Raw genomic sequence first — 19,293 nt, forward strand, 5'->3', positions numbered from 1 at the left:
GCTGGCAAAAGAAAGCACTGGCAAAGGCTTTTCAAGCGAGCAGCAAAAGGTGCTTTACAAGCAGAGATCAGCTGCTTCTTGGTACAACAGCACAGGAAAGAGGAAAGGTAGCGTTCGAGGCTCGGGGAACCAGGACGGTGAACACAGGGGAAGGGCCGTGCAGGCGGGCTGCGAGTCTCAGCTCAGCGGGACACCGGGCGGCAAAGAGTGGGGGCAGTACACCCGCTGGGAGGTGCACCCGCTGACGCAGCTCGCGGCTTCCAGCCGTGCCCGTGGCCGTGCGGGGGCGCGAGGGTCGGAGGGCCCCGCGGGAGCGGCCCAGCCCACTCCCCCGCTGCCTGTTCCCGGGCCAGCGGTGGCCACGCCTCGTGGTGCGCGCCAATGGGTGTGGGGGCTCATTTGCATATTTGCATATTGGCGGGGACTTAAGGGGCCGGGAGAGAGCGGTGGCAGTTGGGGTGGTTTGCTTATAGGTTTTAGAGGGGGCTGTTGCTGCGGGTTTTTCCCGGAGCGTCTCCGTTTTACTTCGTGTTTGTTATTTATTTAGAGTCGTGTTTTTTAGACTTAGTTATTCTATTTTTGTTGTTGTCTACTTTTAACCCACTCCCCACACAGGGTGAAACTTTTCCGCCGCGGCACAGCGCACGGAACGAGGACGCAGGATGGGGAAGGCGGTGTTGCTGGCCGTGTTCTGTCTCTGCCTGCGTGGGGCCGCCGGGTCGGATCCTGGTGAGTGCCGGCTCGGAGCGGGACGGGGGCGGGTGGTCCCCGGCGGAGCGGCAGCGTGCACGGGGCGGGGCGGAAAGCTGCAGGGGCGTGTGGGGCTCCTTCTCCTCCTTGGATACTCTTGGGTGTGGGTGGTGAGGGGAGCTCTTGTAGGGGCTGGGGAGGGGCGGGTGCAGCGCCCAGTCCTGCTAGTTCGTAGATCGTGGAGTGGGCTTGGAGAAGGAGCGGGGGGGAGGGGGACTCGCATCCCGCTAGGGAAGTCCTGGGGCGGCTTCGCGGCTCGGGCGCTTGGGATCTGCTTTTTTTTTTTTTTTTTTTTTTTTTTTTTTTTTTTTTTTTTTTTTTTTTCTCCTTAGGGGTGAGGTAGCTTCTAAGAGTCCTTCGCTAGAGGTAGGTGGACTCAGCAGTAGCATCATGGTAGGGTCCCCCGGCTCCGTGCAGGACTGGAGTCCTGTGCTGAGGTGCAGCCCTGTGGCAGTCCTGTGTCCCGGCTTGCTTGGGCTCTCAGCCTGCCCTGTGTAAGACAAGGCCGAATGCCATCAATGTCATAATAATGCATTTGGGCAGCAAACAAAATCCATTGGGAAAAAATGTTAGCAGAGGAGTAGATGCTTCCAATATGTATAGTCACACCTATGGTATCTACATTTTTGTGTAGGCATTCTGCAGGACAGAGAAAGTAGCACGTGTGTGTGTTGACTACTGGGTGTTTCCTAACTCTCTGGTTAATGCACAACATGACTGAAGCTTTAGCAAGCAATGAGACTTGATTTCATTATGTTACAACTCTTCAAATTTATCTTAGTAATGCTGTGTTCTGGTATTACTTTCTTAGCCATTGTATGGGAGAGAAGTGTGTCCTTTAGAGGTCTGTATTCTTCAAAAGTTCCCCAAAACTGCTAGGTGAAACTTAAGTATAGTAAAGAAGCTGTTGCTTTTTCACTGCAGATGCCTTTATTTCCATGGTGTATGAGGAAACTGGAGGGAACCACTCACAAGAAAAAGGATGGGATGCTAGGGTACAGCCAAAGGAATGTATTCTCATTTTGAATCCAGTCTTCTGCTATCAAAGGCAATCAAAAGTGGCTTTCATCACAGTACTCAAGTTTCATATGCTAAAATAACTCTCCCCAGAGCAGGCTTTCATACCTCTAGGAACTGATTTGTTATAGACTTAATGATTGCATAATTTCTCCATAGGAACAAGATATGTGAAAACAGGTTGTGTGATTGTCCTAAAACCGTATAAGCCCTGAGCCTGGCACTATTTCTCTGACACCATGGCAAAAAGATGTTCAGGAACCATGGAAAGTACATGATGCAGCCCTCCAGGAATCCAGAGTATTTAATAAACAACATGGAAAAATTATATTGTAGGTGAAGATAACATTGGTGTTCCAGGAAAAGATAATAAATTGCTTGGAGCACGTGCAGATCTCTATTTTTACCAGTGTAAATCAGGAGGCAGGGGTTACACTTTTAATGCTGCTGTGCGAGGTGAGCTGTTGGCTTTTGCTATGGCCTTGTTTGGGGAAGAGCTGCCAGGGCAGCTGTGGCATGTCCTCTGCAGAAGCAGTGCCCTTCTGAGATGGCTTACGGCTGAGGATCTTGTGCATCACCACGTGCTGTGGGATGCCATGAGCAGACAAACTCCTAAGGAAGCTCACTGGAACCTCTTTGTGCAGGATGCGCTTACATGCTGTGGCTTTCTCATACTTTCTTTCCTCCATATTGCCGTATGGTCTGGCAGTGATTGTGTTTTATTGTCTTGGGCTAATTCCAGATATCCCAGAGGAGCTGATGGATGGCAGGAGCTTTGCTGCTGGATTGAGTTACAAGTCTCCCAGCTGCAGCTGAGTAAGCATGCATCTGACAGGGAGCTCCTCAGCGAGCTGTAAGCACCTGTGCACACAGTGCAGCAGCCGCAGCATGTCCTCACCCTGCCAAGCTGCCAGGTTGGGCCACGTGCGGCACCTGCTGCGTGCTGTCCAGAGGTGTTGCTCATTTCTCTGGGAAGGGAGGGGAGAACTCAGCCTCAGGGCTCTGCTGTCTGGAAAGCTGGAAACTGGAACTTCTTTCACAGCAAGGTTAAACTGTAACCTTACTGAAGGGAAAGGTTTTGTCAGATTGCAACGCAGTAGTCTGCTTTCAGTTTATAGTGTAGATCAAGTGAAGTAATCAGGCTTCCTGTTGTGTAGCCTCTTAATTACAGCTGACCATCGGTTTGCCTCAGAGCTCATTTAGGAGTTCAGTCTAACTAGTGGATGTTTTGTCCTAATGCTGGTTATCAACGGGAGGATGAGTTACTCTGTTTAGCTTCAACAGGTTATGTAAATGTTTAATGTCACATGCAGATGTTTGCTTCTGTGTGTGTGGACTTGCATTTGCACAGGCTAACAGTATAACTTCTGATGATCTTTGCACCTAGCTGATAGTGTTCCAATTTCTGTGTATGTAATGCCAGGATATTGTTTACCAGAGATTCCCGTTTAAGTTGTATTTGAGTTACACTGGTTCTTGCACATGTAGTATTACTGTATTTGGCATCCTGCACCTGATACTGGCCGTTTGAGTTTTTGATTCATATTCCAGATGCTGTCATTTCTTCAGAATTCACTGTCTCCACCCATGTGACCAGTGATGGTTTTCTTTGTTCAAAACAATTGCCAGGCTGCCATTGGCTTCTGATGAAGGAAATTTGAGGTTGGATCTCTTATTAGTGAGTAAACCTGTGTTTATATTGAGACAGAACGTTGAAGTCAGTGGGATGTTTTCAGATTTGACAGGAATCATGAACTGAGTGGAATTTGACAATTTGCAAGGCTACTTTGTGGGTTTTAGGAGAAAGTTTGAGGTTTAAGCAGAAAAATGAGGTTACTGACTTCTAGTTGCTAGCTGATTTTCTGCACTTCTGAGTTCTAAAATATCCTCTATACCTTGATGTAGACAGCGGCTTCTTTAGAAGGTGAAAACAGATTTTTGTAAGTGAAAGTTCAAGAGAAGCATTGGAGTAGGTTAAAATGGAGTTTGGCAGTGCTGGCTGCAAGAGAAGCCAGCTTCACTCTGAAACTGGTGGTTTAGTTCCTTTATTCCTTTCCCTAAAGAGGTAAATAACCCTTTCTGGGCACTGCTGTGGGCTTTATGGTCAGTAGGGTGACCTGAAAGCTTGACTTTGTAATGGGTGCTTGTTTTTGTGACTGTGCACCTGGAAGTTCTTGCGACATAGTACTTGCCTTTATGCCCCTGCTGAATTAAGCCTGAGAAAGTGTGATTTCTAGCAAAAGCATAGATTTGTTTCATCTACTAATTTTAACCTCTAGCTCTGTTCCTCATCGATGCCTCATCTAGGAATAGAGTTGCAGTCTCATCCCAAAAATGACTTCAATATCTCAGCAAGGATATACATAAATTTCTTCATCTAGCTTCTACCAACTACATTATGTAAAATTTGATGCAAATTCAATTAAATTCCTGCCCACCTGCCAGAAAAATGCTGAAGGCTCTCTGGATTTTCCTTGTTTTAACTAACTCAAGTTGAAACACATTGTTAACTAGTCTGTGGTATGTTTACATTGTCTCTGCATTTCTTTGGTTTTGTGTAAGACTGCAGGAATGAGACCCACTGTCACAGAGTTTGACCAACTCAGACAGGATGTGATTCAAGAGACTTCTTTTTCTTGTTGATTTAAAGCAAGGTCGGTGACAAAAGTCCGTGTATGACAGTTTGATTCCTATTCTTTCAGTATGAGTGAGTTGTACTTTGAAGTACAAAAACTGAAAGTGCTTTCTTTCTAGAGTAATTTGCTTTGTAGCCATGATTTCAAATTACTTCAGTATTTATTGAGGTCAGCATGCAAATTAAGTGTGTGTCTGTTATTATGCACATACCTCTGTACTGTATAAAATTTAATACACCACAGATGGGAAGTGAGGTACTGCTGCAATGATTGCAGTGGGGAATGAGGAACAGTGATCCTGTGCTGTCACTCAAACAGAATTTGCAGCACCAAACTTGGGCAGCTCTCGAGGATGGCTTCTGGTTAGTGTGCCATTGGGAAGTCAGTAAAAAGCTCAGCGGCACACACTTGCCTTGTCCAGATGGTATCTTGCTGCTGGGAGTTGAACATGTGTGAATGCTGTACACTGTTATATTTCTTCTGAGCAGAAAGGATGTTGCAGTAATTCTTGACATTCTAATTCCTCACACAGCATAGCAAGATGAAGTACACGTTGCATTGCAAATTTCGTTTCATAGAAGCTTGTTTCTAGAGAAGATGCATTCTGAACTGAAGTGCAAATTCTGGCATATGTTTGTAATTGAGAACACACTGCACAATGGGATTTGGATTTTATTTGGATTTTGGATGATTATCAGATAAGTTTAATTCAGAAAGGAAATGATTTCTAAATATGAAGGGAAGCACTATTAACTAGAGAGCAGGTGGACTATTATTCTTTGCCTTCCTGTGTGGAACAGGAATACACATAATTGAAAGTCCTTGCTTTGCTGCCTTAGATTAGGAAGCTGTTCCTGGTCTTTCAAGGTCTTACTGGTTTTCTGCAAGTGAGATGTTTCAGCTGATATTTAACCAATTGGCCTTTGCACCTTTTTTATTTCTTTATTTATGATCTCTTTGTTGTGAGAAAATGATGTTTTGAATCTGCAGAAACAACTAGAAGTGGACAACTGCTGTGAAAACCAGCATTTAGCTTAGTAGAACGCTTGTTTTCTACAGGCAAAGTCTTATCTTCACCACTATATGAATCATTCTGCAGATCTGGAGAAAAATATTTTTCCTGAGCTGCATCCTTTCTTGAGGAGGAAGGGGGCCCAGTGTAATTATTTGGGATTAGCTGGCCAGCCTAGCACTGCCAAGGTCAGAAGTAAAGCTGAGCTGTGCCTCTGTTAAGCAAGCAGCTCCTGCTAGCTTCTTTGTGTATGCTTTGCTTTCATCAAGTGTGCAGGAATGCAGGCAGCATTAAGTAGTTGGTTGCAGGTGACTGCAGTCCCTCCAAGGCTTGTACATTAGCATTTGCTGCCAGCCAGCGTGCTGTCTGAGACCTTGACCTCTGTGGCCCTCCAAGGACAGCAGGATCCTCACAGACCTTATGCAGCTACCCAAGGGCTGAGTGAAGTCAGGCAGGAATCTGCGTGCCCTGCTGAAGCTTGAGTGAGAGGACTAGGAAACAAATTTTAGAAACAATGTCCAGTTTTATTGCACATTGAAGCAAAACTTTATGGAGACTTACAGATGCACCAGATTCAGGAAAAACCTTTTCTCCAGTGGGCAAAAGAGGGCCTTTGGAAATCTGCATGCCTAGCCTGAGGATCTCACCATGCTTCTGGGTATTTGCTGGTGACTTGAAACCATTTGTTTTTGTGTGTGTTTGTGTGTGTTTGTGTGTGTTTGTGTGTGTGTGTGTGTGTGTGTGTGTGTGTGTAGAAGTTTGTGAGAGCTTTGTGGTCACGATGCCAGGAAACAGCACTGAGCAGGATGGGGCTGGCCTGAGTTCAGCTGCACTTGGAAAACAGGCCATCAATATTTGCTAAAAGCAAGTTGCCAGAGTTTGGCCTGGTTTCAGGAAAGCATTGGGTTTTAAGCCTGCAGTTAATGACAGGGTCAGCTGGCTATAGAGGTGCATAAGTGTTGAATCAGACCTACCAGGAGGAGTCTTTTACCTTTCCTTCCAGACAGAGGAAGAAGCAAGCAGGAAGCTTAAGGTCACTTTTCTGCCTTGACAGGAACAAAAGGATAACTTTTTTTTGTTGTTATGGAAGCTGGAGGAAGTTCTGAGATGTGTTCCTTTGAGACCACCATGTGTTTTCTTACTAGCAGTAATTATTTTATTTTTTTTCCTCTCCCTCCAAATTGACTCAAAGGAAGACAACCCTTTCCCCCATAGTGTTGTTCATCAGGTGATTTAAAAACAAACAAAAAACCAACCAACCAAACAAAAAACACAACCAAAAACTGCCTCCAAAATACAGGCTTTTGCATTCTTGGTTTAGTGTATCTGTTACCCACTGTTTTTCCTTTGTTGATAAAATAGCTGTGTTTTGTAAGATTTAGACTTAGCAGCTCATATTTTTAATGGGCTGTGACTGCTGTGTCCTAAAAGAAGCCACGATAAACAAATGGTATTTGTGGTGAAGTTATGTAGAAGGTGTTTGGTCAAAGTATATGATAGTATGGTGAGAAACTTGCTGCTTTCTTTCTTGTACTATGACTCCTAAAAGGAGCTCATGCCTATTGGATGGCTGGGCAGATTCTCACTGCTTTAGCAGGGGTTTTAGAGAATGAGCAGTTTTCACCCTTTGGTTTCCTTTCTATGTGGCTGCTGAGGAAAATGAAAACAGTGCGTTCCATTTCTTGGCTGCTCATAATCTCTCTCTAGCATCATGGACTGTGAATTCTGTTTGTCCTAGTACTTCTAAACCACTGCTGTGTTCATTATGATTTTGTCTAGCAGAAGCGGAGATGAATTTTAAGGGAATTGAGAGCAAGTTTTCCTTGAGAACACCTGCAGAGCCTGATGAGGATGTCTGCTACCTGGTTCCTGGGCAGATGGACACCTTGGCACAGTGCAACTTCAACCATACCAGTAAAACCTTTGTAGTGATCCATGGGTGGACGGTAAGTAGAAAAGGATGGCATATCCCTTTTGGTTGCACCCTTGATACTCTGTTAGATGCTTTGGTGTCTATGAGTCACGCATAATATCATGGTCTCTCTTTTTCTGTGTTTTAAACCCTCACAACATAACAGGTGACGGGAATGTATGAAAGCTGGGTCCCAAAGCTGGTGGATGCTCTGTACAAGAGGGAACCTGATTCAAATGTGATTGTTGTGGACTGGCTGGTTCGGGCTCAGCAGCACTACCCAGTCTCTGCTGCTTACACGAAGCTGGTGGGAAAGGATGTTGCTATGTTTATTGACTGGATGGAGGTAAGATGTAGTTTTATGTGTCTCATGTGTAATCTTCCAGGGGACACAACAACGATGCAGCAATTTTATCTTCATGCCATTAATGGAGTAGACATAAAGAGTTATTGTCTCCTTTTGGGTAGACTGAGTTGAGCTGTGACAGACGGTGTTTCAGCTGGGCTGGTGAAATCCCAGCTTTAAAGTAAAGGCTGTCCCTTTGACAAGAAGGCCTTTTATATTACAGCCCAGATTCATTTATTCACCTTGTGGTCCATGGAGTCCTGTGGGTCCACAGAAGATTTCTGAAGGCTCTGTAAGAGGTAGTTATGAAAGCCAGGTTCCTACATATTATATAGCAGCCATCACTTGGCAAACTGTTAGGAATCTGACTAGCCTTTGGGAAATACTTAGGTGATCCAAAAGCTGGGGGGAAAAGATGGCTAAAAGCACTGTGTATAATACAGAGTCTTATGTTCTGTCCATAATTCTGCGTTTTTTCTATGTTGATTTTTTTTTTTTTTTTTTTGCCTTAAGACAGTAAGCTCAAGCAAGCTTATATAGAGCAAACTTATGCCAACTACGTTTAGTGGCTTTCTGTTATTTGTGGCTCAAAGAGAAGTTGCAGTTTGTATAAAATATTTTCCTTTGTCATCTGATGCTGTCCTGTTTGACATCGGATTTTAAAGAAATCTCTCCTCTGCAGGAGAAATTCAATTATCCTCTCAACAATGTCCACTTGCTGGGGTACAGTCTGGGTGCTCATGCTGCTGGAATTGCTGGGAGTCTAACCAAGAAGAAGGTGAACAGAATTACTGGTAAGAAAATCTGTGGTTGTAGAGTGGAAGGTCCTCTCTTCATACTGAAATATTAGCAGAATAGTTGTTGCTTGTTGGGTGTACTTAGGTTGTGTGTTCATTCTGCATTAAATCAGAATCTGATATTTATGTAGCAGAGGTGGAGAGGATTCATAAAAGATCAGCATGGGGTAGTGAGTGAGAATTCATGTTCTGCTTCTGGTAGATGGATTTATTGGTCATGAAGAAACCATCTTGGGGGAATGCGATTGTAGATTGCCAAATGTATATTCTGAGGAAGATCTCTCTCTTGCAGCAGCAGAACTTCAGGTAGTTGTCTTCATTCAGATGGTCATCTCTTGCAGATGCTGGGCTCCTGTTCAGGAAGAGCAGGAGGACAATCCTCCTGCAGTGGTTGTAGTACCTGCAGAGCTCATTGTTGAGGGAAGCTGCGTATGCAAGAGATCTGTGTAGGTTCAAGAGGAGACTGGATAAATGATCTGAACAACTCTGCTGTGGGTTACTGAAAAATAAGTTGTAACAGAGGGATCAAATAATCTTCTTGAAAATAATATTGGGAAGAGTTTTAGGAAGGGTAAGGAAGTACACTTATGCTTGACCTGCTCACATGCATACTTAGATATCTGTTTTGAATCATTTTCTTAATTTTGGTGGCTGAATAGTATACTAGATAAGGTAGTGTGCTGTGGCATGACTGTTTGGTTTACAGCCCGGCATTTGGAAAGTTGAGCCCTTTGTTGCCTCATCACTAATCTCAGTGGGAAAGGAAGCACCAGTGTCAGCAAATGAGGCTAAGAAAGCCACTCACCTAGTTTCTTCATTGCTGACATAGCTTCAGAGCCACAGGACAGAGCCCAGCTCCCTTCTTCCTAGCATCAAGGGCCTTTTCTACAAGGCCCACTATCATCTCAGATCCATGGGGATGCTGCAGGATGGCCTAGGCAGCAGTAGCTTCAGGAAGGACTGATTCCCAAGAGGCAGCGGTTTACATGAGGTGGCCAGAGCATTTGTTTCTCTACCCTTCCTTCCTCTCGGCCTCCTATTTTTTTTGGTTTCACCAAGGTTGTGAAATCACTCAAACACCAGTGGCCCTATGTCATGCCCTCACAGTTGTCCCTTGGTGTCCAGGATGGACATTTTCCTGGGAAACAGCATTGCCTTTAAGCACAGGAAATGATGGGATGTAGTCCCTGAAGCTTCCACAGCAGTGGGAGGCAGCTCACAGTATGTTCAGTTGATCTGGGTGGGCAGAGATGGGTGCAGGGAATACATGTCTTGTGTGGACAGCTCTATCGGCCATCTCCTAAGTAGTCTGTCTGGATGCCAGAGGTGGCACTGTAACAAAAGCTGTTTGTGCGTGCCTTGTGAATGAGAATTCTTGCTTGCTGGCAGAATGGTTCTGTTTTTTTTTTTTTTTCTTTTTTTGGTGTCAAGCTGCAGCACTACTGATGTTATTATGTTAGAATGTCACCCTTAGGTGTGCAGACAATGAAGCTCTCATTTACATTTCCCAGTTCCTCTAGTAAAGAGCAGCAAGACACTTTCCATGCTTCATACACTTTAAATAGAAATTTAGCAGTTCCTTTGTTTCTCAACAAGAGGGGAGAACACTGAAGGAAATATTTTTTAGTATTTTTCTATCCACTGGAGATGCTAGAGCTGTGGAGAAGTTGTCTGTGCTTCTTTACATGTGTTTACATATACCTTATATTTGAAATAGTGACAGCATGCAGTATATTCAGTTCTCCTACCTGCATGGATGTTACTGAAATGACCCCTCTGTAATGTCTTCAGTGATACCATATGAGTAGTCCAGTGCAGTGTGGTAGCTGAGTTTGGCATTTTCTGTCATAGCCAGCGTTTTGACAGATGGTCATCTCAGTTATTCTTTGTGGTTTGCAATAAAGGTCTGGATCCTGCTGGTCCCACTTTTGAGTATGCTGATGCCCCTATCCGCCTCTCCCCGGATGATGCTGACTTTGTGGATGTTCTGCACACCTACACTCGAGGCTCTCCAGATCGCAGCATTGGGATTCAGAAGCCTGTTGGACACATCGATATCTACCCTAATGGTGGAGGTTTCCAGCCAGGCTGCAACTTGGGAGAAGCTCTCCGCCTGATTGCTGAAAAAGGCTTTTCAGGTGAGGCTGCTTTTGAAACAAGCAGAATAAATCTTAAGGGAGATCTTCATCCATATCTCTGCTTTGGATGACTGAGGTTTGCTCCTTTAGGTGCTTTCAAAATGCTCTGTATAAATCTCAGTTAGGAGCTAGTGTTTCTTGCTTATGTCACTGCTTACGTTTGTTGTGTTTTTTTTTTTGTTTTTGTTTGTTTTTTTTTTTTTGTGCGTGTGTGTGTGCATATATATTCTGTGTATTTTTTCCTTTGAAGATGTGGATCAGCTGGTGAAGTGCTCTCATGAGCGGTCCATCCATCTCTTTATTGACTCACTCCTCTATGAAGAGAAGCCCAGCATGGCCTACCGCTGCAACACAAAAGAGGCCTTTGAGAAGGGCCTCTGCCTAAGCTGCCGGAAGAACCGTTGCAACAACTTAGGTTATAAGGTCAACAGAGTGAGAACGAAGAGAAACACCAAAATGTACTTGAAGACCCGTGCTCAGATGCCCTACAAAGGTAGGTTATGCTGGCTTTACTGATAAGAGCTGCTGCTGTTGTTCTTCAGCTGTGAATCAGAGTGGGCACACAGAGTCATTAGGGTTGGTAAAGATCTCTAAGATCATGAAGTCCAGCTATCACCTTATAACCACGGCACACACTAAGCCATGCTGCAAGTGGGTAGTATTGCTGCACTGATGCTTACAGTGAGCAGGGGTCAAACTTGCCTGCATTTAGCTTACCTGCAAGCTATAGTTCAGGATCAGAGAATAATGTCATTTTATTCAAGGTGTGGTGGAGTTACAATACAACATGAAAGGTATTCTGAAAGAAACTAAGTGATAGAATGAAAGGAGGACTTACTCTGCACCGCAGACAGTGACTCAATTTGGAACAACTGAATCTGAGTTTTCTCACTATTTTTATTTGGTTGAATTTTTCCTGCTGCTGAGAGAATAATCAGAAGAGCTCAGCCTGATGAGTAACTTACTTAAAGGTGTGCAGCCATCAGACTTGTCAGACTCTCATACTGTTTTTGCCAGAGGAGCACCACTCCCATGTTAAAATCTCACAGCAGTTCTTGACTTCCATTGCCACAGTGGTAGACCTGCAATGGACACTGCAGAAAGAACTGGGTGGCTTTCAGCTAGGGAAATAACTGCAGGTTGGAATTTATTATTATTATTATTTTTACATATTTTCTCTGTAGCTTTGACTGTGCCATGTGGTATGTTCATCGTTGTGTGCACTGTGTGATGGAGTATCAATCACAGGGATGTTCCTGTTTTAGAATATGTTTTAGAATGCTTTTTTAGAATAGCTCCAGGAACCGTGTTTTCTTGGCCTTTGAGTCTTAATCTGTGGTGCCAGAAGGCTGAGTTCTCTTCACCAAAACTCCTGTGTAAGGAGGACATAGCTCTTCTGCTTCATGTCAAGGGTTGCAAATCTTGTGCACTGTCCTGGAGACACACAGAGCTTGGTTTAATGATACTTATGTATCCTATCATAGGAAATGTGCAGGGCATTTTGTGCATTTGTTATTTGCAGTCTCTTTGGAACTTGTGAGTTTTTTTCCTAATGGCCTCTTCTTTTGTGTTCTTCTTCCAGTCTTCCATTATCAGGTCAAGATACATTTCTTTGGAAAGACAAATGTGACCAAGGTAGACCAGCCTTTCCTAATCTCTTTGTATGGCACTCTAGACGAGAGTGAGAACATTGCTTTCACGCTGTGAGTAGTGACAAAAAACAACTATACACTGCTTAGTCTAGCCTAAATCAATTACAAGCCCCTGCTGAAGTACTCTGAGTTCTAGCTCTAGCTACACAAATCCATTTTACAGGGTCCCAGAATCTGTTATTGTCGTTGATCAAGTAGATCAATTCATCCGCTGAAAAAACTAAGGATCTAAGTTCTGTGGAAGCCATTCCTTATAAGAGATCTGAAACATAGATGTGAGAAAGTCAGTAATAGGTCAGACCAGTAAGAGTTTTTGTAGTGTGGATTTTTTTGTTTCCCCATCTTCCTTTCTGAATCTTTGTATTGTTCCACCTGTGTTAAAGCTCCTTCCAATATAGGCTGTGACCTGGAATTAATTGTTAGATATCCTTAAGGTGGAAGCTGAGGGAGACATGCTTCCAAAGCTCTGCTAAGAAGCATAAATCAGTGCTTATACACTCTGTGGGTGGGCTGGGAGGGAATGGAGCTGGGAACCACCAAGATGTGGTTTTTTTTTGACAAGGAAATGCTTTACCAAAACTGTTCCTGTTTGATGCTTGTCTAATGAACCCCTGAGAAACACCAGCAATGGAGATCTTCTCTCTTGTGTGGTTGTTTGTCCCAGGGCTTTTTCTAGCTTCCAGCAGAAACTTTTCCTAGTGTTTCTGCAAAATCATCAGGTTTCTTTGTCTTGTTCCATCCATCCAAGTTATTGTTATACAGTTTTCTTTCTCCCTCTCTGAAGTATGAGAGGTCTTTGTTTTATTTTCCCTTCAACTTTTCTGTCCTTTTTTTTTTTTTTCTAACTTTTCCATAGCTTACTTAAGACTTTCAGCCTATCTGGCTCTTAAGACTTCTCCATTAGTTGTGGTGCTTTTTTTTTTTTTGCTTTTTTTTTGTTGTTGTTGTGTTTTGGTTTTTTAATTAAACTTTTCTCTGATCCTTTGGATTCTTTGCAGACCTGAAGTCTCTTCCAACAAGACCTTCTCCTTCCTGATCTACACAGAAGTGGACATTGGTGACCTGCTTATGCTAAAGCTGCAGTGGGAGAAAGATACCTTCTTCAGCTGGTCAGACTGGTGGACTCCATTTGCATTCACCATCCAGAGAGTCAGAGTGAAGTCAGGCGAAACTCAGAAAAAGTAACTTGCTTTGATTGCCTTGAGTTGTACTTGCCAGTGTTTTCTTATTCCTGGTGTCTCACGGGGTGGGACAAAACATGGAAAATTATCACAAATAAGTGCAGCACCGGTAGTCAAGACTCATGCAGCACCAAACCTGCATTTATTTCAGCCAGATTCAGCTGTTTTCTTCCAGTGTGATCTGCAATCTGTAATTTCACTCCCAAAGAATTCATTTGCATCCTACTGCTCACTTGCATCAGATTGCTTACAATATGAAAGAGAGGATCTCCATGAGTGAGCAGCTCTGATCATGCTTGCGGTTCCTTTCCTTCTTTCATTTGCTGGATGTTTGTACAGGTTTCCTTTCAAAGATGAGGATTTCAGAAAGGTTTCTGAAAAGTGCATTTGCTTAGGAGGTAATAAGCTGGGTTTTCTTGGGAGTTGGGGTAGCTGAGTAGCTGGGTGGGAGCTAAAACATAAATATTACAGGATGTGCTAAGACATGAATGCTCAAAAAGCACTTAGTTGAATCAGTACTGCTTTCACCTGAATCTTTTTACGTATATAGATTCATTAGATGTGAGATCTGTTAGCAAAAAGCATATTTGGAGCAGAGAATGTGTGTATCCTGTGTAGTGTCATGAAAAGTATGTTACTCCTTTAAATAAACAAGGCTTTCCCTTTATCAAAAAGCAGTTATCAGAACAGAACCAATATAGGGGTTGGGAAAGTACTGATAAATAGAAAAGCAACTGTTTAGGTTTGTTGGAGTTGGCAACCTACTCTGTGTGCAAACATTCAAGGGAGCAAGGCTTTCTTCCAAGATCATTAACCTGGAGAAAAAGTCACATGACCATAGTAAATAAAGATGATCCGGAAGGTTGTGGCAGAGCCTCTGATCTCTTAGCCAAAAGATTTTTATGCAGAAGACTAATAAAACTTAAGCTGTGGTTTGAGGTTTGTATCTGATGCGTTTTCCCACTTTTCTTGCATAGAGATTCTCTGAGAACTCTTTTAACAATTTTCTGCCAGTGATTCTCATAGGCTGGTAAAGTAGTAGCACCCACATGGTAGTGTGAATGCTGCTCCTTGCTGTATTGTTTCTACAGTTAAAATAGGACAATCTGACTATCTAATATTTCTTTCACAGAGTGGTATTCTGTTCTCGAGATGGAAGCTCACGTCTTGGTAAAGGAGAAGAGGCAGCAATATTTGTGAAGTGCTTGGAGCAGCCTGTCAGCAGGAAGAAGGGAGGGTAAGAGTGAGCATTATTGTCTTAAGGCTGTGAGAGGGTCTCATACAACTTTCAAGATCTGACCAATTTCTGCACTGATCTGAAAAAAAAATAAAATTCAGAAGCATCACTGCTCTAACCTGAGGCAGCTCTGGGCAGCTTAAAACCCTCAACAATCATTCTCTACTGATGATCTCCCTGGGTGGCTGTTAGAACATCTGTAAAGTGAGTGTAAGTTGCTATCACTCATGCTCTCATAGCATCCAAGGTGGATTTACAGACCAAGTACTAAGGCAGAGGAAAGGTTTCCTATATCTAAAGATGCCTGAGATTTACCCCTAATGCAGGGATGTCCAGGCATCTGCACTTAGTCAGTACTGAGCCCTTTCATCTCACAAGCCAGTTGCAGGTCTGGAGGCAGGTACAGAAGCAAAGCAAGCACATGCAAGCACATTTTTCTTTTTTGAGTAGTAACTTTTCTGACCTAGATTAAACTTTCAGCTTTGAAGCCAGTTTTATTTGGACTTTATCCACTAAAGTTTGAACTGAAGAAGTGGTTATATTTATTTTAGTGCAATTGCTGTAAGTGAAAGGTCTCATGGGGACGTTTGTAGAATGAGATCTGAAGCACATGTGTGGATCTTCGCTCCAGGGCAATGACCCGGTGAGCCCTAGAGAGAGGTGTGTCTTTGTCACACACTTGTAAAATCCAGCAGTGGCCAAGAAGAGCCCAAACACATAACTCTCCTTCTAAGTAGTAGCTTTAAAACTTAAGTCTTAGTAGGACAAATGGAACACACACTTCACATACTCCTCTTTAACAAATCTGTATTTTGTTTTATCTTTCCACAGTGTCAAGAAAGCCTCAAAAGAAAATTCTGCACATGAGTCTGCTTAAAAGTGGCAAGAATGAGAATTTCCACACTGGGGAGGAAGAAGAGTCTGTTCATCCTTCTGAACTGGATGTTCAGAACCAAATATATAGAAATATTTATCTGCTGCTGGCTTCTTTTTTCCTGCTATACCTAGCTATATTAGGAGGCTTCTTGTAAGGAAGTCTCAGCATACAAAGTTACTAACCATAAAGTTACATTATCTGAATAATTAAAAACAAAGAAACCCCTGCAACAACTTGCCAAAGGCGTGAGTGTTAGGAAGGAACAAGTAATTTTGCTTAATTGTGGTGCCTTGTGTCAGTTTCTTGATGTCAGATCCTCTTTATCAGTTTTGTAGTATTTATTGAAAGGATGCAAAGCTCTGTACCTGGTCTCTTTTTCTTTTGTGTGTGTTTTTTTTTGTTTCCATTTTAAGAAATGTTCTGGAACCGCACAGATCATTTTTGTTGTTGTTGTTCTCCTGTCCTTGCTAACTGAATTTTCAGACAGTTCAGTGGCTAGAGCTTGTTGTCTTCAAATGTGTTTGGCAAGTGAGCAGATTTCTCATGGAAAAAATACCCTTGTGTGTAAAGCTATAACTGAGGAATGTCAGGGACTGGTCCAATATGGGTATGAATCTTCTAGGTTGTGGTTATGGATGTGCTTTACTGGGTGTAGATGCCAATGCTTGTTAGCAATAGTTATAATCTGTTAAAATATGTAATCCCATGTAGCTTATCCTGGAATAAGTTGCAATAGAAGACAGCAATACCAGTGTCCTATGCAGACATTCAACTTTTCATTCATGCTTCCATCCCTCAAAAATGGAGTCATCTAACTTCCAACACTGAGTAAGAAACTGCAGTGGAACTAAGCTACAAAAAACTGCAGAGAATTTTTTTTTTTTTTTTTTTTCTTTACCACTTACATGCATCTGAGATGCCAAAACTAAGAGCATCAGTGCTGTTTAAAATGGAATGTCATTCACTCAGATGAGTGGCAGCTGTATCCAGTCCTTGATACAACTGAAACCAGTTGCTAGGTGACAAAAATATTCCTGCTTCCCTGTGCTGGAATTGTGACTTCCAGTTGCCAGCCTCTGCTTCTTGACTGTGATAGAATGGTAGATACTAGGAGTTGCTTGGATTTCTGATCTGAGGTGGAATTCAGAAGGGAACAGGAGTTGTGACATTTAAAGGATTTTGTGATGCACAAAAATGAACTCTCTGAAAAACACTTGAATTAGACATGCTGTGAGTTGCCAAAATTAGATGTATTGAAGGCTTTTTTCTTTAAGTAATGCATAGTTTTTCTTATGCTTCAAAACAAACAACAAAATCAATAGCCTTTAGGTTTCTAGGCAATAAGCAAAATACTGGGGAGGCAGAAGGGTTTGCAGGTAGGCATTTGGAGAAGTGAAATGTGAGCTATTGGGGCTGGTTTTCAGCCTTTTCCCATATGTGCAAGACAAAATGTGGAGGTGGTGATCCTCCAAGATAATCCTATCTTTGCAAAACCAACAGTAATACATGAATGTGCACAGTTGTTTGTTTTTGGTTTTTTTTGTTTGTGTGTTTTTTTTTTTTTGTTTTTGTTTTTTGTTTTTTTTCCTAGCCATGGTGCTAGTATATATGGGGATAAAAGTTTTAAACAGTGCAATACGCTGGAATATTAATAACTCGGAAATTGCTTACATTTGATTTCCTCACTATGGCAGAGATAGGATGAGTCACTGAGGGTGGGGTTAAGTATTGAGCCACTTCTTCTGAAGCCTCTAAAAATAAATATGATGATATATTCCCTATAGACTTCACATTTTGTTGCAATTTTCTCTTTAAGAGTGAAAGTTCTCTGGAAATAAAGTGTGTAAACATGTGTGCTTTTAATACAGGATCTAATACAAACACATACAGAACTTGGATTCAAAATAATGAAGGTTCTTTTACATGGGGACACATGATTTAGCCTTGAATGTTATTTATTAGCTGTAAATACCATATTTATGTGTTTAAAGGTAGTTTGTATATATTGCTTAAGTTGCCGAGAGTCTTTACATTTATACAGTTGTGTCGTATTCATCCTGTATATAGCTTACAGAGAGACTTTTATCAACAAACCATTTACACTGCATTATTTCCGGTGTGGTTAATAAGCTTTTAAAAAAAAAAAAAAAAAAGCTCCTCAGTTTTGTACAGAATGGAGACCTGTGGTTTTAATAAAACTCTCAAACTGATGCCAAACTCACTAGTTTCATTTTGATGAGACAGTCTACTGTATGTCCATAGCATTTTACTTGGATTCTGAGATAAGACGATGGGGATAATTTTTTTTTTTTTAATAAAAATTCAGTTTTTTTTTTTCTTTTTTTTTTTTTTTTGTTGTTGTTTTTGTTTTCATTTTTATCTTCATGTTTCCCAAGAGGTTATGCCACAAGTCAAGATACTGAAAAAAATCTCCACATGCCTGTGGTTATTGCTCACAAGTGAAGCAGTGAGGCGGCTGGAGTTTGAGGTTTCCAAGTTTCATGCCATTCTAAAATAGCCTTTATTTTTATTTTTATATTTTTTGTGTAAACAAATAGCAGAACTGTGCTTCTGCACTTCCCTGTACCTGAATGGAAATGTGCTGTGCTTTTCATGCTTCTTACTGTTCCCTAACACCACCACTTTCCAAAGAGAATAGCAGTGAAAAACCATTTTTGCACACACTTGTGCTCAGCTAAGCTCAGGACTGGTTTTCACAGGAACCTTTTTACTTGTGTGGGCTCCAGCAAACACAATTACCCTGGAATGCAAAGTGGTGCTGTAGCAAGGCTGTTTGGAGGGGAGTAGTAGAACTGGGGGGGATATAGTAACCTGCATGTGTGGGACATTATTGAGAGTAATTAGAGAGCCCCAACTTGGTTTCAAACAGCTCTTCACCAGGAGTAGGATTTTGCTCCTAGTGCAAGCAGAGGGTAAGTATGTCATGGAAAAGGGATGGTTACAAAGGCAATGGATGAATGGGAAAAGGGAAGTGGGTACAAAAGTACCCTGGCGGAATGAATGAGAAAGGGAGGATGGGCAAGGGAGGAACCCAAATGCAGCAGGGGAATGAATAGGAGTGCTTTAAGGGCACTAGCTCCCATGTGTCAGGTGCTAGGTTAAGGGACTGAAAGGACTCTGTAAGACAGACCCATATATAATATATACACATACTGCTTCATTTGCATTAATAACAGTATGGCAGTATTCTTATACAGTCCACAATCATCACTAGACACATTAATAGGTAAAGCAGAGAATTTGTTTCCTGTGGGGAAACAAGAACACTGGAACCCCCTGGATGCTTGCAGCTGTACTTCGTTGTATAACTCTAGTATTCTGCTCTGTGATTCCCAGCTGCATCAGGGAAGGTGATGGTCTTTGGGGTTATTGCTGTTCATGGCAATGAGTACAGCCTTTGGATTGGGTTATGTGGGGCAGATGAGCACCATCTCACCAGTTAGTGCCACAAACAGGCAGAAAAAGTCGGTCTAGGCTGTAAAGAAACTGACCAGCTAATGCAGCCACAAGGCAAGGGGATCCTGACCAAAGCCTAGAACTTACTTTTGCATACTTAATTTTGAGGAATTTTTGGAATCCAGCAATGAAACTGCTGTCTGTAGGTGTCTCCATGCTTAGTTAGCAGTGTGGTAGTTGCTTTTTCTCCTATGCCAAAGCACCACACTCTTCAGTGGTGTCTGAAATGTGCACATGCTTTCACATCAATGAGTACACGGT

The 19,293-nt window shown here is 42.5% G+C and overlaps 1 protein-coding gene across 4 annotated transcripts; it reads left to right on the forward strand.

The window, feature by feature from the left end:
- The first annotated feature begins 278 nt into the window (after positions 1 to 278).
- LPL (lipoprotein lipase) lies at positions 279 to 17,763 on the forward strand. Of its 4 annotated transcripts, none has more exons than XM_072359323.1 (11): positions 279 to 371; positions 616 to 729; positions 7,198 to 7,361; positions 7,494 to 7,673; positions 8,356 to 8,467; positions 10,375 to 10,608; positions 10,859 to 11,101; positions 12,191 to 12,311; positions 13,259 to 13,441; positions 14,574 to 14,678; positions 15,510 to 17,763. In XM_072359323.1, exons 2-11 carry the CDS (start codon positions 663 to 665, stop codon positions 15,553 to 15,555), a joined length of 1,455 nt encoding a protein of 484 aa, XP_072215424.1. In that variant the 5' UTR covers positions 279 to 371; positions 616 to 662; the 3' UTR covers positions 15,556 to 17,763. The 4 variants fall into 4 exon arrangements, with proteins under 4 accessions (XP_072215424.1, XP_072215421.1, XP_072215422.1 ...); XM_072359320.1 differs by having other exon boundaries at positions 283 to 371; positions 7,195 to 7,361; XM_072359321.1 differs by lacking the exon at positions 279 to 371 and having other exon boundaries at positions 440 to 729.
- Positions 17,764 to 19,293: the final 1,530 nt, after the last annotated feature.

The sequence above is a fragment of the Excalfactoria chinensis genome, chromosome Z, assembly GCF_039878825.1.
Source record: "Excalfactoria chinensis isolate bCotChi1 chromosome Z, bCotChi1.hap2, whole genome shotgun sequence".
Classification (NCBI taxonomy): Eukaryota; Metazoa; Chordata; class Aves; order Galliformes; family Phasianidae; genus Excalfactoria; species Excalfactoria chinensis.

Bases quoted from the DNA above. Each gene is read 5' to 3' on its own strand.
- LPL (XM_072359320.1), top strand. From the start codon at position 663: ATGGGGAAGGCGGTGTTGCTGGCCGTGTTCTGTCTCTGCCTGCGTGGG. The intron at 7,362-7,493 runs GTAAGTAGAAAA...ACAACATAACAG, and splicing joins TAGTGATCCATGGGTGGACG to GTGACGGGAATGTATGAAAG. The intron at 11,102-12,190 runs GTAGGTTATGCT...TTCTTCTTCCAG, and splicing joins TGCTCAGATGCCCTACAAAG to TCTTCCATTATCAGGTCAAG.